This window comes from Lepidochelys olivacea (assembly GCF_965140295.1).
Source record: "Lepidochelys olivacea isolate rLepOli2 genome assembly, chromosome: 1".
NCBI classification, from domain to species: Eukaryota; Metazoa; Chordata; order Testudines; family Cheloniidae; genus Lepidochelys; species Lepidochelys olivacea.
Window position 1 is genome coordinate 166,452,881 of NC_140411.1, and position 26,514 is coordinate 166,479,394.

General features: G+C 41.9%; 1 protein-coding gene across 5 annotated transcripts in view; it reads right to left on the minus strand.

The window, feature by feature from the left end:
- The window catches only part of ITSN1 (intersectin 1), a 224,493-nt gene that overhangs the window by 131,043 nt on the left and 66,936 nt on the right, over positions 1-26,514 (minus strand). For 4 of the 5 annotated variants that reach the window (XM_084626735.1, XM_084626736.1, XM_084626737.1 and 1 more), the window contains 8 exons: positions 23,852-24,012; positions 19,408-19,587; positions 18,608-18,701; positions 13,975-14,075; positions 11,699-11,762; positions 3,511-3,648; positions 2,669-2,784; positions 423-685 (listed from right to left, as the gene is read on the minus strand). In XM_084626735.1, coding sequence (XP_084482861.1) covers positions 423-685; positions 2,669-2,784; positions 3,511-3,648; positions 11,699-11,762; positions 13,975-14,075; positions 18,608-18,701; positions 19,408-19,587; positions 23,852-24,012 — 1,117 coding nt within the window. The remainder of the gene's footprint in view (positions 1-422; positions 686-2,668; positions 2,785-3,510; positions 3,649-11,698; positions 11,763-13,974; positions 14,076-18,607; positions 18,702-19,407; positions 19,588-23,851; positions 24,013-26,514) is intronic. The other variant, XM_084626738.1, reaches the window with a different exon arrangement.

Here is a 26,514-nt window from a genome sequence, read left to right on the forward strand (position 1 = left end):
ACTGACTGCATCAGAAGCATGAAGAATTTCCAACCCCAGGCAGAAGTCTTTGCTCCTTCACTGAAAGCAGGATCACTTCACATTGCAGAAAGTTTTGAGGTTGGAGGTCAAGAACACTTTATGCTACACCTAACTGTCTGACCCATTCAGTATGATGGGAGACATTTCACAAGAAAACATCCCAGATTTAGCTAATGTTGTCTCTATCTACTTCCAGGAAACTTGAAACTGAAGTCTGTTCCTTAATTGTAGCAAGAAAAATATTTCACTAACAAACCGATTAGTTTCTAAGGAATTATAAACAAGTAAAGACTTTTATAATAAAGAAAAGTATGGTAAAATACTTGCCAACATACTTTTTTTGGTTTTGTTCAGATCAAAAGACAATTTTCAGAAACACTACTACCTCTGTATCCATTTACCTCACGCCTTTCTATTTCTTTCCGCCTTTCTTCTTCTCTCTGACGTTCCAATTCACGTTGTTTTTCTAATTGCTTTTCCAGCTCCAGTTGTCTTTTACGTTCTTGCTCCTGTCGTTCACGTTCTTTCCTTTCCTGCTCCGCCCGTTCCAGTTGTGCTAGACGCTCTTGCTCTTTGCGTTGCTGCTCCAGAAGGGCCTGCCTCCGCTTTTCGAGCTCCAGATTGCCACGTTCAAAGTTCTCACGTTTTTTATCTTCAAACGTAACTTCAACACAAGAAAATGTGAATGGTGAAATTAAGCTTTGCTTTGTCTAAAAAAAACCAAGCAACCAAACAAAAGGACTATGAAAACAGACTGGTGAGCCAAGAACAGTTTGCTACATGCAACAAGTGTCCAACAGTATTCCAACCTCATTCTCAACTACAGATAAGCAGAACTGTAATGAATACTTCTTGATGTTGTCACTGGCACTTATATTGCCATCTCCACCAAAGCCCTCATCCTTACTTGAAGAATGAATTCCAGGCCTACCCTTTGGGCTCCTCTGTGCCACAAGCCCAGCTTCTATCCAGATGTGTATACTGGCGTTTAGGCAGTCCATTCCCCCCCATCTTGCATACTCTAGGATTTGGAGCCCCTCAACATATGTGAATTGTATACTATCAAGTGTGTGTTGTTCACTGAGAACCAAAAGTCCAAGTTTTAGTTTAGTAAAAGCTATGACTTTCCAAGGAGATTAGAAACCACTGCCATGTAGCACCACTGAGGTGGAAGCTAACTTATTACAAAGCCAAGAAAGTGCAGGCTATGATTCATTAATTTATTTAGGAAAACTTCTGAAAAACTGTCCAGTTGAATCCAGGCAGTGAAGAGCACAATTCTTAAACTACTGTGCTCACCTTGAGCCTCACATTTTATCACTTAATATATTCACTGATTATCATTTTATTTACAGCACTTCATTTATAATAGAGCAGACAGAAAGAGGTAAGTTAAGTTTGAGATGCAGTATAACAGCTTAAGAGCAATTTAACTGCAGTTACAAAGGTATTTTTTCTGTGAGCTACATACTGCATGATTTCAAGATATTTTTCTGATAAAACAACACTAAGACATGAGTGAAAATACGACACCAAGCTTTGGGTTTGGTTCAGTCACTAGTTGCCTCAGGGTTAGGCCAGTGATATAGTGATAACACATCCCACACAAGACATCAGTTTGAGGATTCAAGTTAGAGCTCTCACTCCAGGATTGGCACTACCTAGAGGCACAGCACAGGAAACCTGTTGAGGGGGTGGCAATACCCCACATCATTCTACCAGGGCCACCATCTTGCTGCCACTGAGTGGTATAGAGTAGATTCATTGAGGTAATTTAGTTGAGTGCAGTCCTCCTTTGTCAGAGGGGCATTCAGGCAGATGTGCAGTTCATAGTGAAGAAAACGGAGTACACTTTGGATGGGTGGAAACAAGTTTTGTTTCTCTAGTTCTCCGAAAGAATGCAGTAAACATTTCAACTAGAAATATGCTCTAAAAACTCATCATGCAGGATAAGCCCCGCTGGCTGCTGGTTGTTACTATTGCTTCACACCAACAACTAAGTATCAACCCCATCATAAGCCAAGAATTCCTCAATAACGTTTTAGATGTTTTAATATCAGAAGCCATTTAGTTAATGTTCAGAAAACTTGATACCTTCTTAAACAGAACTGATTAAAAAATGTATAAAAGCATAAAGTACACAGATTACAATAAAATAGACTTGTATATACACACTATGGCCCTGATCCTCCACACAGGCCAAAATACACTCGGTGCAAGTCGGGGGGGGGGGGGGTCAAAAGTAACATTATACCACTATTACAGTAGCCCCAGTCTGGGCAGGTCTGCAAGATAAAGCAGTGTGAAAACTGTTCCCATGTCTGCTGACAATGGCCCACAGAAGCCATTTCAGAAACTGGGAATCAGTTGGACACAGCAACATCTCAGCCATGCTTCTCGCATCACAATGTAACCTTAACAAAAAAAATCTTAATGTTATTAATATATGTGAGCAGCTGATAGTGCTTTCTGCTTTAACAGGACAGAGCATATCTAAACTTACACTCACTCATGTGAAGAACTCTGTGTAGCTCAAAAATTTGTCTCTGACCAACTAAGTTGGTCCAATTAAAGATATTACCTCACCCACCTTGTCTCTGATATCCTGGGACCAACACAGCTACAACAACACTGCAAACTCATTTACCTGGCAATTTCTTTTCCAGTTGTTGCTGTTCTTCTTCCAACACTGGTTCTTCTGGCAACCTTTGGTCTACAGATACTGAGCTTATCACAGAGATGCCACTGCCAGAGCGTACTCTTCTGCCAATTAAAAATAGTTATAAATTGTGTAAACCAATTATGGCCAAAATGTTTGACAACTATGGTCTAGGCAAGAGCTCAAGAAGCAAGGAGATACAGAAGCTCAAAGTTTAATTAAAAAACACTGTGTGCAATAAGTTATGAATCGCTATCTGTAAGATTAAATTTCAAGTTCCTGAGACAGTGAACATATGTAAAGGTGCCGTCTCACTGCAATTTTGCCTTGGAAAAGGAAAATGGAAAAAGAAGTAGAGTAACTCAGTGTTTGGAATCCATAAATAATACTGGACCACAAACCAGAATTTACTATAGTAGAAGTTCAGGGCAAGTTTTGAATTCTCACATATCTCCTTGTGTGCAGTAAAAGGGAGGGTAATATTGGGTAGCTGAATTACAATAGATTTTAGTTCAAATTGCTTTAGTTCTCAGTTTATTTTCCTAAAATTCACTTATTGACAAGAACTGTACTCTTAAAGTAACTTCTTGTGATGGAGCGTTTTCATTTCCCAGTAACCAATAATAAAAGCTACAGCAGACATTTCCCCAGTGAGAGAGTATTGCATGCTGCCTGTGCAATGCAGAGATAATGGGATAAGTAGCAGCTTTTTCCAGCCTCTTATCCTCGACTTCCACACAACTGAACAGAAAGATCAAAACAGGTTTCCTCAAACAAAGCCAAGATTAAGTAGTTTAGGAATGAAATTGCACCATTTATAACCATTTTACCTAAATGAAGGTGGAATATATTCTGGAGGCAGTACAGGTGGCAATGGTTGGCCAGCCATGGCCACATCAATTAAGTGCATAGCCAGAATAAACTCTTCTGCTGTAAGTTTTCCATCTTGGTCAATATCTGAAAGATTCCTGTTTAATGAAAAGACCCAAATAAATCAGTTTTAAAATAATTTTTAAACTCAAATACTGGTTAAGTGGCATGGTTTCTATATTATCAATTCACCAGTGATTCATTTTTTCTTATTTCTATTGTTAGACAATTGACAACTATTTCCCCCCATTTAAGTTTAAAATATCTTATGACTGGGCTGAAATCAAGTGTGCCACCCCTCTTCCCCCAATTTATAATCTCTGCATCCACATCTGGTCCATGGTTTCTACTCCTTCAGGCCTAGAATTGCTGATGCACCCACTATAAGAGGCAAGATTGGCAGGTAGAGTCTTGTTCCTCCCACAAATATCCACTGCACAATGCAGTGCAGCGAGGGTCAGACTGGACTTGTTTATGGTGGTTTGGCACACCAGCACTTTTTCCTGGAGGCTGCTACCATGTTCTTGGAATTTAAGCTTTCATTTAAAAGAAGTTAAGATCCAGCACTGACAAATGCAAAGAAAACGTGAATGTTAACCAAATATAAACCAAGGCAATGATGTCTGATGATGGCCTAAACCAGTTCTGACATGAGTGTGAAATGTCTTTATTCATATTAAGAGTTTAAATTTTCATCATTAGATTTCAGAGTTGTAGCTTCATCAGTTATTGGATGCTGATTCAAAGCATACAGGCAAGGCTCATATTGCAGAGATCTTTGAGAATGGAGTGTTGTGGACATCTCAAGTGTATAAGGCTTCATTTGTGGGCAGAATTTGGAAGACCACTAACCTATTCCTCCCTCCCCCACCCACCACTGACCCATGTCTGTGCCACTGATCTCCTTAGTGGGGCCATCGCCAGCATGGACTCACAAATGCTGCCTCCTGCACGCAACCACACTGGTTCTACTTCCAGAGGATAAGCCTCAGGGAAGTGAGCAAGATCACCTCCCTCATGGAGTGCAAGTCTGTCCTTTTATCTATGGGTGCTCCCCTGTAGGTGTGGCAGCACCCCCTGTACCTGGGATTAGAGATCTTCATCAGCAGTACCTGTTGGACTGCACATGCATACTGGGAGTGGGACATATATATAGCACTGTGCGGCCTGATCACCCCCGAGTTCTTTCTCTGTTGCAGAGCTTATCTTTCAGCTCTGAAACAAAGGGGAGAAGGATGGGGAGTGGAGCACGCATAGGCACACATCTCAAAGAACCTCAGATACTGCACAGAGGTGAGTAACCTTCTCTTCAAATGATGTCCCTATGGGTGCTCCACTGTAGGTGATTATAAAGCAGTACCCCCAGCTGGAAAGCTGGAGCTTTGGAGTGGCATTTACTGTGGATGATAGGCCAGCATGTCCTAGAAGAGTATCTGATGCGGCGTCCTGAGTAATAGTGTAGTGACGGCTAAAAGTGTCCGCTGATGTGCATGTGGCTACTTTGTTAAGAAAGGCGATTGAGGTGGAGAATGAGTGAGTGGAATGTGCTCTAGTTTCATGGGGAGGTTATTGATTGTGTAATTAGTAAGAAAGATGTATACACTGTGAGATCCACTTGGAAAGGCATTGCTTAGAAATGACTGCGCCTTTCTATCTTTTGGCCATTGGGAGGAATAAACAGGGTGATTTCCTGAAAGGTTTAGTTCTGACCAGGTAGAAAGCTATTGCTCATCTGATGTCCAGGGTATACAATGTTGCCTCCTGTTGGTTGCTGGGTGGCATTGGAAAGAAGCAGGGAAGGTGGATAGGTTGGTTTAGATGGTACCTCAGATAAAAAAATTTGGATGTGGGTGTAGCGTAACTTTGTCTTTATGAAAAATTTCACCAATCCACCAGGCAGAGGTGATAACAAAAAATACTGTTCTTGTATGATAAATGAACATAGAAGCAAGTTGTCATTGGTTTCAATGGAGGTCTAGTGACCAGAGTCCCAAGCCTGGGTTGGAGACCATATGTGAGGGGAAAGATTTTGGAGTCCCTTCAGGAATCGTTTAATGAGCGGGTGGGTGAAGATGGAGTGGCTGTCTATCTCGCAGTGAAAGGTTGGGAAGGCTGCAAAATGCACACCTATGGAGCTTGTGGATAACCCCAATCTTTTAAAGGTACAAAACATAGTCCAGGATAAGTGGTAATGGAGCGCTCAGTGCCTCAACCTAATGGGAGGTGCACCAGGATTGAATTCTAGTCCATTTGTGGAGGTAAGTGCGTCTAGTCATATTGCGCCTGCTGTTCGAAAGTACATGTTTAACTGCTTCCAAAGAGGTTATTTCTGAATCCCGGAACAACGGAGGAGCCGTGCGTTCAGTGGGAGTAGCTGTGGATTGGGATGGAGGATGCAACCCTCATCCTGTGAAAGAAGTCACTGAGTTGGACACAGAGTGGTTGGAGGGCATACTGTCATGCAAATGAGGTAAGTATATCAGATCTGGGGTGGCCATGTCAGAGCTATACGCACGATTCTGGCTCTGTCCCCTTGGTTCTTGTGGAGTACTCTGAACAGAAGGGAGAAGGAAGGGAAGGCACAGAGTACCAGTGTATCCCATGTGATAAGGAATGCATCTTCCAGGGATTCGCATCCTCGACCCCATCTTGAGCAAAACTGAGGCAGTGGGAGTTCGCTGGTGTGGCCAAGAGGCCTATGGAGGGTAATCCCCAGCGGTTGAGGATGTGCTGAAGGACTCATGTATCTAGTTCCCATGTGTGACTGTGGGAGAATCTCCTGCTCAGTGAGTCTGCAATGGTGTTCTTGTGTCCATGGAGGCATACAGCTATGATAGTGATGCAGTGTTGGATACACCAGTTCCATAATTTCAATGCCTCTAAGCGTAGAGAGGGATCTCCCTCAACCTTACCTGTTGATGTAGAACATGCAGGCCATATGGTCAGTCATGACTCTGATAGCACATCACACTATTAGTGGGAGAAAACATCAACAGGCACTGCAGACTGTTCATAACTCGAGGACGTTGATGTGTAGGGTGGATTTGGTTAAGGACTATCTGTCCTGCACTGTGTGAGTGTGAAGGTGTACTCCCCAATCAATTAAGGAGTCGGTTGTTAGAATCATGGACGGCGCTGATTGAAGGAAAGGTACCCCAACACAGACGTTTTTGATCTGTGTCCACCAGACTAGTCGGTCCTTGACCTTCATAGGTATGGATAGGAGTTTGTGAAGGATGTGTCTGTGAGGTACATAGACTATGTAGCTACACCTGGAGATATAACACATGCGTACTTTACCATGAAGACGGCTGCTCCCATGTGGCCAAGTAGTTGGAGACATGCCCTGGCTGAGATCTGGGGACAGGTTCTCACCGTGAATACAAGATCAACTATAACTAAAAATCTGTGAGCTGGGAGGAAGGCTCTGGCTTGTATGGCATCCAATTGTGCCTCGCTAGACTACAGGTGTTGCACCAATGTTAGTGTAGATTTCTCCAGGTTTATGTGAAGGCTGAGGCTCAAGAAAAGGTCCATTGTCATTCAGACATTGTGAAGAGCAGTCATCTAAATATGGAAAGATGATAACGCCTTCTTTGTGTAGATAGGCAGCCACTACCACAAGGACTTTGGAGAACACATTAGGTGCTGTCAAGAGTTTGAAGAGCAATACTTTGTCACGGGTATTTTTAGTAAAAGTCATGGACAGGTCACAGGCAATAAAAAAATTCATGGCCTGTGACCTATCCATGACTTAAATACCTGTGACTAAATCTTGGGGAGGGTGAGAGGGCGTGAGAGGGAGGGAGGTACTGCTGCTGGGACAGGGTGGTGCCTGGGGTCAGCGGCACCACTGCCAGGGCTAGCAGACCCTGGGATCAGCCACACTGGCCACTGGAGAAGTTACGGAGGTCGTGGAAAGTCACGGAACCCGTGACTTCTGCAACCTCCGTGACAGACACTGAGCCCTAGTAATCAGTCCCCAGGATGAATTGGAGAAACCGTGTGTGGGCAGGGTAAATTGTGATGTGAAAGTATGAGTCTTGGAGGTTAAGGAACAAGAACCAGTCCCCGTGTTCAAGTGCTGGGATAATGGTAGAACAGATAACCATCTTGAAGCACTGCAGTTTGACTAACTCATTTAGGTTTCGAAGGTCTAGTATTGGTCTCCATCCGCCAGATTTCTTTTGGATCAAAATATAATGGGAACAAAAACTCTTCCCTCTATGCTGGGATGGGACCGGCTCTATGGCTCCCAGTTGCAGAAGGTGATTTCTTCTCGTAGAAGGCGTTCGTGAGAAAGGTCCCTCAAGAGGTACAGGAAGTGGGGGGGGTAGATAGGAAAGGAATGGAGTATCCTTCCTTGATTATCCCTAGAACCCACTTGTCTGAGGTAAGTAGCTGCCATGATGGAAAAAAAGGGGATAGAATATCGCCAAACTGGTGGGATGTTGGAGATGGTTGTTTTCACTGGAATAGGGGGAGGCTTCTCAGGGCCTCGAACACACCTTCAAAATTGTTGTTTGGCCAAAGGTATGTGAGAGGTTGCCCCTTGAGGAGTCATGTCTGTGCTTGGTAGGGGGCTTCTGTTGACAGTGTTGAGTATCGCACTGTTGTTGGGGGGTGTGTTGCTGTGGTCGGGATCATGGAGGAAGTTGGTATTTCCCTGAGTGTCTTTTTGGCACTGGTGAGTAAATGCCAAGAGAGCAGAGAGTTGCTTAAGAGTCCTTAAGCAAGTGTAGGGACTCATCATACACTCCACAAATAATTTGGGGCCCTCAAAGGGTAGGGCCTCGACAGTGGCTTGTACCTCCTTAGGAATGTCGGAGAGGCGTGGCTATGATGTCCGTCTCATGACTACTGCAGTCATGATGGAATGGGCAGTGGTATCCATGGAGTCCAAGGGGGCTTGTAAAGCCATACAGGCCAAGAAGTGTCCTTTGGATACAAGTGCCTGGAATTGCTCTTTTTTGCCATCAGGAAGGTCTTAGAGTTCCTGTATTTTGGAATAGTTAAGATAATCGTAATTGGAGCGTAGCAGATAAATAAGCTGTGCGTCCATAGATCCAACTGCTTCTAGTCTGCCATGAGCAGTGGATTGAGGTTGGTATTGGTGTCCCTTTTTGTGTACGGCATAGACAATGAAGAAATTTGGAGTGGGGTGAGAAAAAAGATTCCATGTCATTTGCGGGAATGTAATTTTTTTTGTCTGCCTGCTTTCAGATTGGTGGGATAATAACACTGGGGTCTGCAGAGCACCTTGGAGGGGGCGAGAAGGGCCTCATTGACAGGAAGGGCTACTTTGGAGGATGAGGATGCATGCAGGATGTCGAGGAGTTTATGCTGTTGTTCTTTGGCTTCCTCCAAACGAATCTAGAGGGAGTCTGCAATCCTGTGAAAACTCCTGAAAGCGTTTGAAGTCATTTGCTGCAGTAGGGGGTGGAGGCATGATAGCCTCATCAGGGGAAGAAGAGAAGCAGTGGAGTGGTGACGGAACTTCCGCCTCTTGGTGTTCCTCCTTGTCTGCTATGGGGAAAGGTTAAGTCTCTGGTGGTCAAGAGACCGATGGAGATGGTGAATGTGTAGACCTCTGGCTTTGCTGTATGGGAGGCTTCCCGAACTGTGCCCTGCCCAAGGATCCTGTATGGCCAATGTGGAGGGAGCAGCACGTGGGGTTAAATCCATGGCGGTCCATACCAGGGCCCTGGTCTGGTTGTGGATAGTGAGGACATGTAGAGGATGTATCTTGCGCCTGTCCCAAGTAAGAGGGTGGGACAAAGTACTCCTTCTCCTCTGCATCGCTGGGAAAGGGCGGTGCCATCCTCAGAGGGGAAAGGGAACAATGTTGTGATTCTGGAGAGGAGGATGGAAGTGGAGGGAAATTGTGTCTGAGTAGTGGTGACTCAGGAAGATCAGATACAAACAGATCCTTGGGGTTTCTGAACTCCTGGGGAGGAGACTTCTTGGCAACCAGTGAAGTAATAAAGAAGTGATTTTATGCTGCCTTGGTAAATTTAAGTATTGAAAACATCCACCAGCTTTGGGGATTATCTACCCCATTCTTTGGGGTTCACCCTAACTAAGTGACCTCTGCTGGCCCCCACTGGGACCCCAGTCACAGCTAGTGATGTTCTGGATTATTGGGTTGCCATTGCTTCTTATAGCAACTTTGTTAGGAAACAAAAGAGAAGAGGCTACTGTAAGTCCTGAATAATATCTAAGCCAAACCCTATAAAGCAAGTATGGCACAGCCACTATGCAACAATGACAATAAATATAGTTGACATCCTAGCACAGGGGAAATCATGTGGTAGCACTGTAGTGAGACACTGAATTTCAAGCAGAGATTTAATACACTGAATTTCAAGAGAGGAAGTTAATTAGAAATAGGCAGCAGAGAGCAATTAATCCATTAAAATACACAAAAGTGGCATGAAGGCCATTTCAAAAATCACAGAAGGTGACCCTGAACAATCAGGAACAAAAATACTAGGAGAGTAGTAAAAAGGCAAATAAATAAATACTAAAGCCACTATGCAGTTACACAGCAAGGTACAAGAGATTACTCAGGCTGAAGGAGAAATGAGAGACCTGGTTGGTTATGTTAATAGAAGGCAATCTACTTTGGCAGATAAGAATGCGGAGATAAAAAACAAAGGACACTCCTTTAAAGCACATCAAAGAGAAGAAACTCAGAGTTAATGACAGGTTTCAGAGTAACAGCCGTGTTAGTCTGTATTTGCAAAAAGAAAAGGAGTACTTGTGGCACCTTAGAGACTAACCAATTTATTTGAGCATAAGCGTTCGTGAGCTACAGCTCACTTCATCGGACGCATACTGTGGAAAGTACAGAAGATCTTTTTATACACACAAACCATGAAAAAAATGGGTGTTTACCACTACAAAAGGTTTTCTCTCCCCCCACCCCACTCTCCTGCTGGTAATAGCTTATCTAAAGTGATCACTCTCCTTACAATGTGTATGATAATCAAGTTGGGCCATCTCCAGCACAAATCCAGGGTTTAACAAGAACGTGGGGGGGTAGGAAAAAACAAGGGGAAATAGGTTACCCTGCATAATGACTTAGCCACTCCCAGTCTCTATTCAAGCCTAAGTTAATAGTATCCAATTTGCAAATGAATTCCAATTCAACAGTTTCTCGCTGGAGTCTAGTTTTGAAGTTTTTCTGTTGTAATATCGCAACTTTCATGTCTGTAATTGCGTGACCAGAGAGATTGAAGTGTTCTCCGACTGGCTCACGAAAGCTCATGCTCAAATAAATTGGTTAGTCTCTAAGGTGCCACAAGTACTCCTTTTCTTTTTGCAAAGACAGACTAACACGGCTGTTACTCTGAAACCTGGTTTATGAATGTTATAATTCTTGACATCTGATTTGTGTCCATTTATTCTTTTATGTAGAGACTGTCCAGTTTGATCAATGTACATGGCAGAGGGGCATTGCTCGCACATGATGGCATATATCATATTGGTGGATGTGATATATGCCATCTCTGTACTTTCCACAGTATGCATCTGATGAAGTGAGCTGTAGCTCACGAAAGCTTATGCTCAAATAAATTGGTTAGTCTCTAAGGTGCCACAAGTACTCCTTTTCTTTTTTCAAAGAGTTAATACTTCTGCCAGGACACAACTAGGGATAAAGGACAACTTTAGGAGGCTACAGTTTTCTTTACTACACATTTTAAAAGAATACTTTTTTGTATTAAGTTCCGGGGTATAATTTCACTACAGGTAAGAGAAACAAAGTGGGTTTTTTTTACAAACAATTAAAGACAAAACCAAGTAAAAATGTCAGCTATGTTTTCAACCCACACAGAAGGTGAGGATTACCATAGGTATCTAATGTAAAATAAACGAAGAGTTCTTTTTATGAACCATTTTTTATATTTTGTAAGAATTAGCTGACATTAGAAAAATTCAGTGGCAACTAATCTAATTCCTCTAACAATGCCCTTTATTAAATAGTAATGTTAATGTGTACAAGTATGCAGTTTTTAATGTATATCTTGTGTAAAGAAAAAGACTGCAAAATTTAACAAGTTAGTGGGGGGATGGGGGGAAAAGGGTATAATCCAGAGTGATAAGTACAGTTTCTGATTTGAGAAAAATTAAAGGAACTATCTTTACCATATTGTAGCCAACTGAGCCTGTGGTAAACTTGATTGCATAAGGATAGTTCTTGCTTGTGGACCTAACAAATTAGAACAAGGGTTAAGAAACAAAACAAACAAAAAATCAGAGAACATTATTCTGGAGCAGAACTCAGTTTTGATGGGCTAACCTGAAAAATGTCAGTTCCCTATGTGTTAGAGCTGAACATACTACTGCTCAGAACAAACTGTCACAGAGCACAAGAGGGAAGTTATTTTAAAAGAATATCTAAGATTAAGGAATGCTGCTAGGATTAATAATCCCACATTTAATGTACCCTTTCCCACTGCACAGGCAGTTTGCTATCATGATGAGGAAACTGTCTCTCATGAAAGGCGCACACAAAGCTTGACCCAGCCACCCATGCCCTTTGCAGGAGTCACAGTTTGCCACAACCAATTTCATACCTCGCAATAAACTCTTGGGATGACATAAGGGTGAGGGAGGACTCCTATATATGCTCAGTGCCTCCCCCCATTTGGGGTGGGTTCTCTCTTGGGCAGAGGCAACTGTGTGTGTGGTCTGAAGAGAAAAGCTCCTCTTTAACAGCCTACAAGCCATGACAGCCTACCAGCCAGCTGATAGTGTTAATCACTACTCAACACTTTCACCCGCTTGGTAGGTTGTCAACAAGGAGTAATGGGGACAAGAAGAATTCCACAATTGTCAAAGGCTTTTCCTTTTTGGGTGGTCAGTGGAGATCAGGAGCTCTGTCCAACTACACCGGCAGGATAAGTTTCAAAAAGAAAATTAAGTAAGTTCTGGGGCATGGATCTCAGAGTCATAGTTAGAGTTTAAGGCCAGAAGGGATCACCCTGACAATAAATCAATCAGTGTGAAAGCAGGAGTGAGGAGAGGAAAAAAATTAGCAAGAAGCTGATGGAAGTTGCAGGTGCCCAGTACCTCTCATAATCCTGTACCAGGGTGTAGGGAGCCAGGGTGGTTTCCCTCCGAACCAGAGGGTAAAGAGCCACTCTCCCAACCTGAGTGGGTGGGGCCAGACCAAGCTTACTCCAACCCCTGAAAGGGGAGGGATGGAACAGGAAGTACAAAGGGCGCGGCCCTTAGCCCAGTCAGGGCAGCACCAGGGAGGGAGACAGATACAGGCTGCTGGCTGTTCCCTTCAGACCCTGCTGCCGAGCTAGGGAAGACCCTGGGCCAGGAGAAACCTGACCTGGAGGAAGGACTGGGGCTACCAGGACTGCCAGCTGCCGAGTACCTGGAGGAGCTAGGCAGTAACCCAGGCCAGTGTGAGCCTGACACAGAGGGGGAGCTGGAGCTGCCAGCAGCTGAATACCCTGACGAGCTGGAGGGACCAGAGGGACCCGCTCAAGAGACCGGGTAGGAAGTAGCCCAGGGGCAGAACTGCACAGTGCGGTGGGTCTATTTGGTCAGCGTGTTGCGGATGGCTCCCCGCTCACCCAGTGGCGGGAGGAGCGGGTCCCGCCATTGTCAGGGCCCTGAGCTGGAATGCAGTGGAGTTGGGTGGGCCTGTGTTCCCTTACCCCAACCAACCTGCCTAGGGAAGCAGAATCCCGACAACGCCACAGACTCTTGCCGGCACTTCCCCTGCCTGAGGGGTGCGCCACAGAGTCTTGCCGGCACACCTCCCTCCGCTAATTCCCTAGTGACAGAAAGGTGTGATCAAGGCCTGCTGGTGAGGCAGTAACTCTCCACCCCCCCAGAGTGGCTCAGTGGACCAACTGAAGCCTGTCACACAGGGGCATTAGATGGCTTTTGAACTCCCTTCCCCAACCCTCGCCCATTTTACTAAGAGCCTGTCTACACAGGGAAGTTAACATGCAGCAAACTAGCGTGTGAATTTACGGTACACTAGCTACTCTGCACTATCTTCCCCAAGTCAACATTCTGCGCACTAAATGCGTTCTCGTGCAGGCTCTTTTAGTGCAGTCAGAATGTCCACTTGGGGAGACAGGGCAGAGTAGCTAGTGTGCCATAAATTCACACCCTAGTTTGCTGCATTCTAACTTCCCTGTGTAGACAAGCCCTAAGTAGCAACCACTCACAAATGATCATATGTTTGCTCTCAGTTGTAACTAAAGGGCGGATGGAAAACAGTAATATAGAAAATAAGCTTTTCCCCCCCCATTTGGAAAGTTACTCATTTCAGGATGCGAACTCTGCTTTCACTCGCCTTCCATAATTCAAGCACCACATTAACAGACACATAGTTGTCAAAGATCAATCAAATGGAAGCAAAAAAATAAAGAATATAAAAATTGTTCTAATACCTGTTAAGTGTCCACTCATAGTTTTGTCATGGCTATTGAACAGCTGCCTATATTTCAGTCTTGATGACTGAGGAACAGCCCATTCTGCTACAGGAGGCACACTGGAATTAGGAGAGAGAAAAAAATACTCATATTTCAAGTGACAGGAGGACAGATTGAAGTTCAAGGTTTACATCTGAATTTGTTCTTTCAACAATTTTTCCCAGCTCTTACTTCAAAAAGATTACATACTATTGAAGTGGTGGTTGAGAACAGTTACCCAGTTCAGCATTTTAAAAGCATGTTTCTTATCCCAAATTAGGCCAAATATTCATCCTTGTCATAGATAGCTTTGCTTTTTCAGAAAGGTAGAAAAGTAAATAGTCTCAGTGCTTTGGAAGATCCAAAATATGCAAAAATCTTTGTTCAATTGTATGGTGGGAAACTCTCCACGTAGTTGGTAGAAACAGCATCTCATCTTATGCTAACCTTAACCAGGTGTCTTTCCAGCCTAGCAACCAACCAACCGGAGGCTGATAACAGAGCTGAAAAGAAACAAACAGAGCTAACGGAAAATACAAGTATTTTTAAATAGGTCAGCTATTTGCAGAGACAGTTTCCCCATGCTAGCTGCCAATGTGTCTCAGTACTAAGAACTGGAGAGAGCAGGTATAGGAATGAAATGTTAGTTCAGTCTTCAGCTCCATTTAACCCATGGTCCTCTATTAAGTCTGCCAAAACATGCCAGGACGCTAGGACACAGTAAGAATTGGACTGAGACAATCCAATTTCTTTCACATAGGCCACTGAACAGATTGCATAGCAACTACTTTCCCTACTGAGCTGAGAAGGGCTGAAACCACTAAACTGGTAGTGACTCTTATATTCCATTCTAACATTGCCTGAGCCAGTCTGCATCCCTTATCTCCCCCCTCCCCCTTTCCTCACAATATATATTTATTTTAAATTGAAGTTGTTAAACTAGTGAGATCCTTTTAATCTTAAAGTACATCATCTACATTTTGCACTGGAATACAAAATATTAATGTCTTAATTTAAGTGATGAAAGGAGAATTAAAAAGATTTTTAAAATATCGATCACTGAAAAGCCACCATATTTGTATGCATTTGTCCTCCCCCCGCAATCTATTCCTGTTTATTCCCAGTATTGGATGGCTGTGGTGACTGATATGGAGCTGCTATGTAATAATCTAAGAATACTAAGAGATAATAATTTTATGAACACTGTATGTGAACTGGTCAGTGAAGTTATTGTATAACAAGTTATAAGATTTTCCTGTACTAATGCAGCTTAAAAAGGGATTGTGGGAAAAACAAGCCGGAAAGCAACACAATGGATCTAGACAAGTATCCTCCAAATAAACACTGAACAGTCAAAAAGGGAAGACTGGAGGAGGTATCAGCTGTGAGAGGCTGTCAAAGGGGACAGGCTAACGCAAAGAGCAGATCTATGGAGGGAGTCTGAAGAAAAATGGACCTTTTCCTGCTCCCTGCAATGTTAAGCTTTAGAGAGGCAGCAACACATAGCGAATAGTTTATTGTTTTAAGATCTGTTCTCTAAAACATTTTGGTTCTAAGTGAGTAATATTTTGGTAACCAGTGGGTAGATAGCCTTCTTAAAGCACTGTCACTGTTCCCAGAGGGAACGGTACTGCAGGCACTGAAGATAAGTCAGGCCTGCTGAGATAATCATGACTGATCACAAAGAACGGCAGCCCAGGGCTCAAGTCTGAGAAGGTATGTCTAAGCTGCATTTTGGAGCCCATGGTGGGGAAAAAGCACTACAGCACAGGTCAACAGATTCAGGCTAGAACTCTAAAAATTAGGGCTGTCAAATGATTAAAAAAATTAATCATGATTAATCGTAGCTTTAATCGCACTGTTAAACAATAGAATACCATTTTATTTAAATGTTTTTGGATGTTTTCTACATTTTCAAATATATTGATTTCAACAACAACACGGAATACAAAGTATACAGTAGTCACTATATTTTTGTTTACAAATATTTGCACCTTACAAATGTTTTATTTTTTATTGCAGTTTTTTAAAAAAAAAAATCTATGTAAAACTTTGGAGCCTACAAGTCCACTCGGTCCTACTTCTTGTTCAGCCAATTGCTCAGACAAACAAGTTTGTTCATATTTATGGGAAATAATGCTGCCCGTTTCTTATTTACAATGTCACCTGAAAGTGAGAAGAGGCATTCACATGGCACTTTTGTAGCAGGCATTGCAAGGTATTTACATGCCCCGTTTACATGCTAAACATTGGTATGCCCCTTCATGCTTTGGTCACCATTCCAGAGGACATGCTTCCATGATTATGACTATCGTTTAAAAAAAAATCCGTTAATTAAATTTGTAACTGAACTCCTTGGGGGAGAATTGTATGTCTCCTGCTCCGTGGTTTTATCTGCATTCTGCCATATATTTCGTGTTATGGCAGTCCTGGATGACGACCCAGCAGATGTTCATTTTACGAACACTTTCATTGCAGACTTGACAAAAACACAAAGATGGTACCAATATGAGATTTCTAAAGAGAGCTACAGCACTCTACCCAAGGTTTAAGAATCTGGAGTGCCTTCTAAAATCTGAGAGGGATGAGGTGTGGAATCTGATGTCAGAAGTCTTAGAAGAGCAACACTCTGATTTGGAAAACTACAGAACCTGAACCATCAAAAAAGAAAGTCAACCTGGTGGCATCTGACTTAGATGATGAAAAATGAACGTGCATCAGTCCGCACTGCTTTGAATAGTTATCAAGCAGAACCAGTCATCAGCAGTGTGGACTTGTAGGTGCTAAAGTTTTACGTTTTGTTTTTGAGTGCAGTTATGTAACAAACAAACAAATCTACATTTGTAAATTGCACTTTCACGATAAAGAGATTGCAATATAGTACTTGTATAAAGTGAATTGGAAAATGCTATTTCTTATCTTCTTTTACAGTGCAAATAAATATAATATAAAGTGACCACTGTACACTTTGTATTGTGTTGTAATTGAAATCAATATATTTGAAAATATAAAAAAAATCCAAAAATATTTAAAATAAGTTTAAATTGGTATTCTATTGTTTAACGGTGTGATTAAAACTGTGATCATAATTAATTTTTTTGAATTGAGTTAACTCAAGAGATTAACTCAAAACAAATTAACTGCAATTACTTGACAGCCCTACTAAAAATGTTTTCTCATCAGAAAATGCCAATTCATCAAAACCAAAATTTTGTAGAACCATCTCTGTTTAAATGATGGAATTTCTGATCAAAATGAGAGAACCCGATCACCTCAGAATAGCTAACAGCATGATGATTAGGGCATTCTGTCTGACTCAGAGTGCAGATTTTAATCTGGGTCTCCCACATCCCAAGCGGCTGCCCTATTCGCTGGACTATAAAGTTAGTGTCTCTCTGGCCCAGTGAATACTTTTTATACACAGTGGAACAGCTCCAACAGGAGATATTCAGAGATATCGATCCCTGAATAGTCTGCCCATTGTCCTATTCTCCTTCACCTCAAAACTTCAAAAGGTCTCAGGCTCATCCCAATATGTAACAGGAAAATTTTTGAAATCTCAAAGGTTTTACAGGAAAGGAAAACCATATCCCACCCAGCTCTAGAAGAGACCAGAGAGTCAGAGGTGAAGTTTGCCTTATCATTGTGATAGCTGTCTTAAGGAATATCCAGTTCTTTTACCTAAGGAGTCCTGGATTTCAGTCTCTATGGAGCTAATCACTATTACGTCACACTGGTGAAAGCGGTACACTCCACTCCCGGTGTGGGGATTACAGCATACTGCTTCCACTGGTCCCAACAATACTCAGACAAAAAAAAGTTTGAGTTGCAAGGCATTTTTAAATCTCATTTACAGACAAATAATAGTGACATTTAGCATCTAACACTGTGACACAAAAGAAACTTCCAAACACAATTTACCTGGAGAGCTAAGATTAAAAGCCAAACAAAATTTTAACACTTAAAAATGGTATGTGAAGCAGTAATTATTTCCTTCCCTGAAATCCACAGGGATTTGAACAACTGTTCAGTCCTCAACACTATATTGCAACGATTAGCTTCCCTCCCCCATCAAAGTTCTCTTTAAGTCAATATTTTATGTCTCCTTGGACCAGTCTTTTAATAAATTCTTACATATAACAAAAAATATAAAACCAAAAAACTTACAAGAAAGAGTTAGTCTCTGGACTGCACTCCCACATTTTAATATTTTACTTCTGAAACTACTTCTCTATTTTCTAAGAAAAATGTAAGTGTTATCTTTCTGTAGCACAAAAGGAGTGGCCTAGTGATACGAAACGAACCAGATTAGGCTCACTTTAGGCATGTACTTTTCTGTACACACTCAAAAGCCTCATGTTGTAATGTGACTTGAAACTTTTACAACAGTTAAAAATGCTGTATTTCACTGATTTGTAACTAATCTAGTATTTCACATTTAATGAAGATATTCTATAAAACCTTTGAAGTAATAACTTGACAAGACTTGATTTTCTGACTTACAGAACTTAAGTTTAATGAAGGATGGTATTAATCTATTAGAGTCTAAGGCAGTACTGCCTGCTAGAGCATATTTCACATGTGCATGCACAAACACTCCACACTAACTTACCTAGCCACATCAAATGATTGTGCCTTTTGCAGTTTAGCGTTTAACTGTGACCCAGGTCCAGATCTACTAAAGGAAGAACTCTTTGGCAATGTGGCTGTAATAGTAAGAATAATCATAAAAGTAAATTTGAAACATATCTGTACAATTCATAATGATAGACAACTAACTGCTAACCCCACAAAACAAGTATTATAATTTTAAAATCAGTTTGGGGGTTTTTTAGGCAATGTTCCCAATACAAAAATAAATTAGTAACCTCTCCTCCGCTCCACAAAAAATACAACACACATCACCTTCATGACTTCCTGTATTTGCAATCTTAATATAAATCTGGTTGATACATTAAAAGAGCAGCTTACTTTATAAAATAAAAGTTGGAATACTGCATATTCTGGTATTTTGAAAGTAATCCAAAGAACAGTATTATCTTAATGGTTACAAATAGGTAAGGAGTACCAATTTGTAGGTATCAATTCTGGATGATGGGCAAGCTAATTTAATTGTACTTTTACTAGAGTGCCAACATTTTGTTCATGGTTATTGTTGGATTGTGTATAGAAATATCTGAAAAAATCTAAGTAGTTTTAAAATATAATAAACCTAGATTTCTTCTACTGAAGGTTTAAGGTTTTTTTTAATCCTATTTGAATTGACCCAATTTAAGTGTATTCCCTAAATAAAGCAATTCTTTAAAATAATAACAGTTACTAATACCATATTCTCTCTTTTTGGATACAAAGAAAATTGCTCAACAGTTTAACAGAAAAAAAGTAAATACATAGTGTCAGTATGCAGCATACCAGGATGAGCAAAAGCAGGCAGAGGTTGTATAACAGCAGGAGCTCCATTAGCCAGGGGAGGCACTGCTGCTTTAGGAACAGAAGATACTAAAGGTGGAGACATTCCTACTACTGGAATGGACGCCATCGGTACTGGGGCTACAGCTGTAAGAGATGGCATGCTGACAATGCCCCCAATACCTGCACACAAGAAAAAGTAGACATTTTTCCAATTTAGAATCATTTGGATCAGAAAATAATTTAAGGAGTTTGCAGACTGCAGAGTTATACAGCAGTAAACCTAGAATTAGACAGCAGGTTGAAGTGAGGATAAAGACTCTGAAAAACTCCAGGGTTACCAAGCTCTTAGTTAGTAATGGCAACATGAAATGGTTTAGGGAGAAGAACATAATATTTTATAGTGTATGTATATTACAGGATTATGTGACTGCAATGCTAACCAAAGAAATATAAAAGAGTTTGCTTTAGAAAATTTGTGGCATATTAGAGACTAACAAATTTATCTGAGCGTAAGCTTTCGTGAACTACCCCTCACTTCGTCAGATGCATGCAGTGGAAAATACAGTGGGGAGATTTTATATACACAGAAAACACAAAACAATGGGTGTTACCATACACATTATCTCGGAGCCTCTCCTTCTGCCCCTCCACCCCCACGAACATGATACAGTTTTGTGGTGACCTAGAATCCTATTTTCGACGTCTCCGACTCAAAGAATATTTCCAACACACCTCTGAACAACATACTAACCCACAGAGACCTCCCTACCAACACTACAAAAAGAAGGATTCTGAGTGGACTCCTCCTGAAGGTCGAATCAACAGACTGGACTTCTACATAGAGTGCTTCCGCCGACATGCACAGGCTGAAATTGTGGAAAAACAGCATCACTTGCCCCATAACCTCAGCCATGCAGAACACAATGCTATCCACAGCCTCAGAAACAACTCTGACCTCATAATCAAAAAGGCTGACAAAGGAGGTGCTGTCGTCATCATGAATAGGTCGGAATATGAACAAAAGGCTGCTAGGCAGCTCTCCAACACCACATTCTACAAGCTATTACCCTCTGATCCCACTGAGGGTTACCAAATGAAACTACACCATCTGCTCAAGAAACTCCCTGAAAAAGCACAAGAACAAATCTGCACAGACACACCCCTAGAACTCCAAACATCCATAATCCATAAAGATCCATAAACCTGGAAATCCTGGATGCCCCATCATCTCAGGCATTGGCACCCTGACAGCAGGATTGTCTGGCTATGTAGACTTCCTCCTCAGGCCCTACGCTACCAGCATTCCTAGCTATCTTGGAGACACCACTGACTTCCGGAGGAAACTACAATCCATCGGTGATCTTCCTGATAACACCATCCTGACCACTATAGATGTAGAAGCCCTCTACACCAACATTCCACACAAAGATGGACTACAAGTCGTCAGGAACAGTATCCCCGATAATTTCATGGCAAACCTGGAGGCTGAACTTTGTGACTTTGTCCTTACCCATAACTATTTCTCATTTGGGGACAATGTATACCTTCAAACCAGCGGCACTGCTATGGGTACCCGCATGGCCCCACAGTATCCCAACATTTTTATGGCTGACTTAGGGGATGAGAGCTGAGGAAGTGTTATTCTAACGCCCCTACTTGCGCTATATTGATGACATCTTCATCATCTGGACCCATGGAAAAGAAGCCCTTGAGGAATTCCACCATAATTTCAACAATTTCCATCCCACCATCAAACTCAGCCTGGACCAGTCCACACAAGAGATCCACTTCCTGGACACTACGGTGCTAATAAGCGATGGTCACATAACCACCACCCTATACCGGAAACCTACTGACCGCTATATTTACCTGCATGCCTCCAGCTTTCATCCAGACCAAATCACACGATCCATTTTCTACAGCCAAGCTCTACGATACAACCGCATTTGCTGCAACCCCTCAGACAGAGACAAACAACTACAAGATCTCTATCAAGCGTTCTTACAACTACAATACCCACCTGCGGAAGTGAAGAAACAGATTGATAGAGCCAGAAGAGTACCCAGAAGTCACCTACTACAGGACAGGCCCAACAAAGAAAATAACAGAACGCCACCAGCCGTCACCTTCAGCCCCCAACTAAAACCTCTCCAGCACATCATCCAGAATCTACAACCTATCCTGAAGGACGACCTATCACTCTCACAGATCTTGGGAGACAGGCCAGTCCTTGCTTACATACAGCCCCCCCAATCTGAAGCAAATGCTCACCAGCAACCACACACCACACAACAGAACCACTAACACAGGAACCTATCCTTGCAACAAAGCCTGTTGCCAACTGTGTCCACATATCTATTCAGGGGACACCATCATAGGGCCTAATCACATCAGCCACACTATCAGAGGCTCGTTCACCTGCACATCTACCAGTGTGATATATGCCATCATGTGCCAGCAATGCCCCTCTGCCATGTACATTGGCCAAACCGGACAGTCTCTACGTAAAAGAATAAATGGACACAAATCAGACGTCAAGAACTATAACATTCAAAAACCAGTCGGAGAACACTTCAATCTCTCTGGTTACTCAATTACAGACCTAAAAGTGGCCATTCTTCAACAAAAAAAGACTCCAATTTCAAAAACAGACTCCAACGAGAGACTGCTGAATTGGAATTAATTTGCAAACTGGACATTACATTAGGCTTGAATAAAGACTGGGAGTGGATGTGTCATTACACAAAGTAAAACTATTTCCCCATGATTATTTCCACCCCTCCCCCCACTGTTCCTCACACGTTCTTGTCAACTGCTGGAAATGGCCCATCTTGATTATCACTACAAAAGGTTTTTTCCCTCTCCTGCTGGTAATAGCTCACCTTACCTGATCACTCTTGTTACAGTGTGTATGGTAACATCCACTGTTTCATGTTCTCTGTGTATATAAAATCTCCCCACTGTATTTTCCACTGCATGCATCCGATGAAGTGAGCTGTAGCTCACGAAAGCTTATGCTTAAAGAAATTTATTAGTCTCTAAGGTGCCACAAGTCCTCCTGTTCTTTTGGCGGATACAGACTAACACGGCTGCTACTCTGAAACCTGCCTTTAGAAAATTGTTCACTGTGTGCTAGCTAAAGAGCAACACTGTCAAACACTAGTGGGTAGAGAACTGAAAATCTACATTTAGCCACCGTCCAAAAAGAATGAGTTTCAGAACTGCTCACAGCCTACTGCCAAAACAAAGCAATGCAAAGCTAATAGGGTAAAGCACAGTAAGAAGATATTTTAGGTATGAGCACAGCTGCACAAATGACAAGTGGCGGTCAAGGAGATTCAGCGATTCCACTGGGGAAAGAGGTGAGGCTGCATGCACACAGCTGGGAGCATGTCTACAGTGGGCGAGGAAAAGAAAACCTAATTATTTGCTGGATTTCTTGCTTCATAATTTAATTTCAATCTTTTATGCTTTTTCTTCCTTAAGTCCAATATTTGTTCTTTTGAACTTCACTCAACCATTAGGGCCCGAGATAAAGTTTTATAAACCAAACAGCAAAAGTTTGGGGGAAGGGAGGGGGGAGAAAAATAACTAATTAGCAGATATACAGGTTTTAAAAGGTGAGAGTTTTGGTGCAACACTTACCAAATACATTATTTATTTAATTCACTCTTTATGGTGATCACAATTACCAGGCATCTAAATACCAGGAGATGTTGCAAACTAAAGGTTACATGTAAAGTGGCTCTCAACACCAGAATGCAGAAGAAACTCAACATGTTAAGCATTAGGACCCAGGTTTTTACCCACCCATTTATTTTATGCCATCTATTTCAATCCTATGTTACCCAATCCTTTCTTTGGAGTCATGACCACTTCAGCAATACCAGTTACAAGTTACAAGAGCAGCAGTAGACACTCTGGCTACTACTATTAATGTCACTCTTTGCATAGGCAAACAGGTGTGGACTGCTCCACACTATTTTGGTTAAATTAAATCGAGATCGCTGATTGTAACTGTGGCAGAGGTGTTAGAGCTGGAACCCATTAATGAAGACCTAAGGAAACTGCCAGCAAGGTGGTCTCACTGAAGGCCCCCAACTTCGGAATTCACTCACTCCCCTTGGTCTGAAACAGCCCAGCTCTGTTGATCTTCACAGCATGGTGCAGGGCTCATCTGCTTTTCCTAATATTTGGTGATGGTGAGAGTACAGAGGGAGCAGAGCAGGGTCTGCAATGGAGTAGGACACTGACTTGTTATTGATTATGCCTGGATGCTAAGGAGCCAGGCTCATTAGGCTGTTTTAAAACTATATATCGTTTTGATTTTAAGTAGTACCTTTTTCAATTTTAGAAATTGAAATAAATCAAAATATAAACCCCCCAAACAAAACTTTTATAGAGGTTATCATACCACAGAACTAGAAAAAAATTTTGCTCTTACCAAACCCTGGTGCACCAGGAACAGCAATAGGAGGCTGCTTCATGGCAGAAGGGAGTACAGAGGGGAGCTGATAACCTTGTAGTTTTAGTTTGATAAGTTTCATAGCAATAGAAAATTCCATCTGGTCCATCCTCCCATCATTGTTCATGTCAGCCAGTGCCCTACAAATAAGCAGGATTTACAATTATGTTTTTAAATTATGACCTTGTGAAGTCTCCCACAAACAAAGAAAAAACCCACATATACCAAGAAACTCAAGAATCATCTGATTCCCATTTAAAGAGGAATTCTGCAGAGCAGAACCAGGGTTACTAAGCCACCATTTAAAGAACAAACTGAAAACATCTCTATTTCTTCCTTTGAATGATAAAATTGTGATTTTCTAAGTTATGTTTTACTCCATGAAGGAACTATAGTACAGTAAGCTGAAAGAAAGGATTAGTGTAATTCTATAGAAACTTTGCTAAATTGCACAAATTAAAGTGACATGGTACTGCACACAGCACCACAGGGATCCAAATGACTTAGTCAACAAATTTGTACTTCAGCTAGTCCTATAATAAATTGCTCTTTAAATTCATGCTCTGTACTAAACACCATTATAGCTGAGTATACAAATGAGTTTTTCAGTTAAACAATAGCATTCAAGTATAAAACATTGGGGCCAGTTTTTGAATAGGCTTTCATGTAGAGTAGTCTCTGACTTTACAGTACATCAAATGAAGAAACAAAAAGTGGACTGTTTAAGAAAACAGTGCACAGCAGGGGGTGGGGAGGGCAGGAGGGGATGAAGAGGGACAACACTAGCTCCTGCAACTGGGAACCAAAACAAAACAAGTAAATGCATGTTAATGATTTCAGCAATTATAAATTAAGAGTTATATTATGTTGCTTTCCTTAGAGAGAATAAAAGTTATTCTAACTCCAGTACAAACATTTTAGGATTATTTCAAACTAAAAATAAAACATATATTTTGATCATAGGCCATGGACATGGCAACACAATACTATGATCAGATGCCCAGCTGGGAGGCTAGACAGTCTAGTTAAACTCTGAGTTTATTTCCAATTAAATCAGCAGCAAGGAAAGCATTTATGTAAGTAAATTAAGGGTCATCAAAAGGACCTTCCTGGATTGGCAATAATTAATGAAGTTCAATAACTGAGCAGGTAAACACTGTGCCCACATGACTAGAGGCAAAGCTGAGAAAATTTGTAAGACAGGAGCTGAAGCCAATTTGTTGCTATATCAGTGCCATCAGTGTACTCTCAAAGCATATTGAACATCGCTGAGATGACAAGCAATATTTTGCCAAGCACAGGGAAACTCCCAGCCCTCCATAATGCTATGGGCCAGATTTTCAGCAAGTGCAAATCAGCCTAGCTCCATTGTCTTCCATGTAACCTGGCTCTGCAAATGATAAATCCACCCCAAAACTGTCTTTTTCGGGGCACCAAAACTATTTGTGAATTCAGGTCAAATCTGGCAAGTAATTTCTGCTGAAAACCTTTTCTGAAAACAAAAAATTTAAAGACGTCAACTGACATTCAAAACATTTCATTTGACTTGAACAAAATTTTCTGTTTTTCATTACAATGAGAAAAAACAAACTACCTAATTCAGTTTTGGTTCAAAACTAACCAAGCTTTTTTTTCCTGTTTGGCTAGGAAAAATGCTGATTGACACCAGTCAAAAATCTGGCACTACAAACTTACAGAGAGGAATGAGAAAGCCATCTCTGTATGCTAAGGGCTCCGGAATTTACAGTTAGAAACTGGAGCACTTCTTGAATGTGGCCCAGCTAGTACGCATACTTCTAGTGGAAGAGAATTCCAGAGGCAAGCGCACTTGCTAGAGAGACTGGCCCCCTGATGCCTTTATCTCTCACTCCTCACCCAGGGAAGTTCACTCAAATATTCCAGATGAATGTTGCCTGCTGTTCAGCAGCTGGATGTAAGATCTGCCTAACTCTCTGGGACTCTAATCAGCCTGGTTAACCAGCTGAGATTTCTAAAGACTAATCAGTAGTATCCTCAGAACTGAGTATGTATGTTTCAGTCATTACTTATAAAGTTGCTAGTATGATATAGCTTCCGCTGTTAGTTATAAAGGCTCTGTTGGGGCAGTGACATGGCAGCTAAGTAAGTAGTTCCCAACAGCCAGAATGAAGAGATGAGATGAGCAAAACCAACCAGGACTAACGGAGGAAATATGCTTTTTTTGAGAGGGTAAGCTATAGCTCATCTCGTCCTCCTCCTCCTCCCACAACCTCGCCATGATGAGGGCCTCCCTGAAACAACAGTTACTTAACTGCCAGAAATTGAGATAAGAAATCAATATCTCCTGCTGTATGAGCAAAGGGCTTGTCTACACCCCCCCGAGCGCAGCAAGTTTCAGCACTGTAAAATGCCAGTGTAGACAGTACACCAGCGCTGGGCTCTCAGCACTGATAGCTATGCCCCTCGTGGAGGTGGGTTTTTTTTAAGAGCGCTGGGAGACCTCTCTCCTGGCGCTCTGCCATGACTACACAAGTCACGTTAAAGCGATGCCGCTGCCAGTGTAAAGTAGCCCAAAGATCGTTAAAATACAAGATACTTATAATCAGACTGAGAATGTTAGAGGTTTGAGGGAACCTTATTGTAGGAAAGAGAACCTCCCCCCT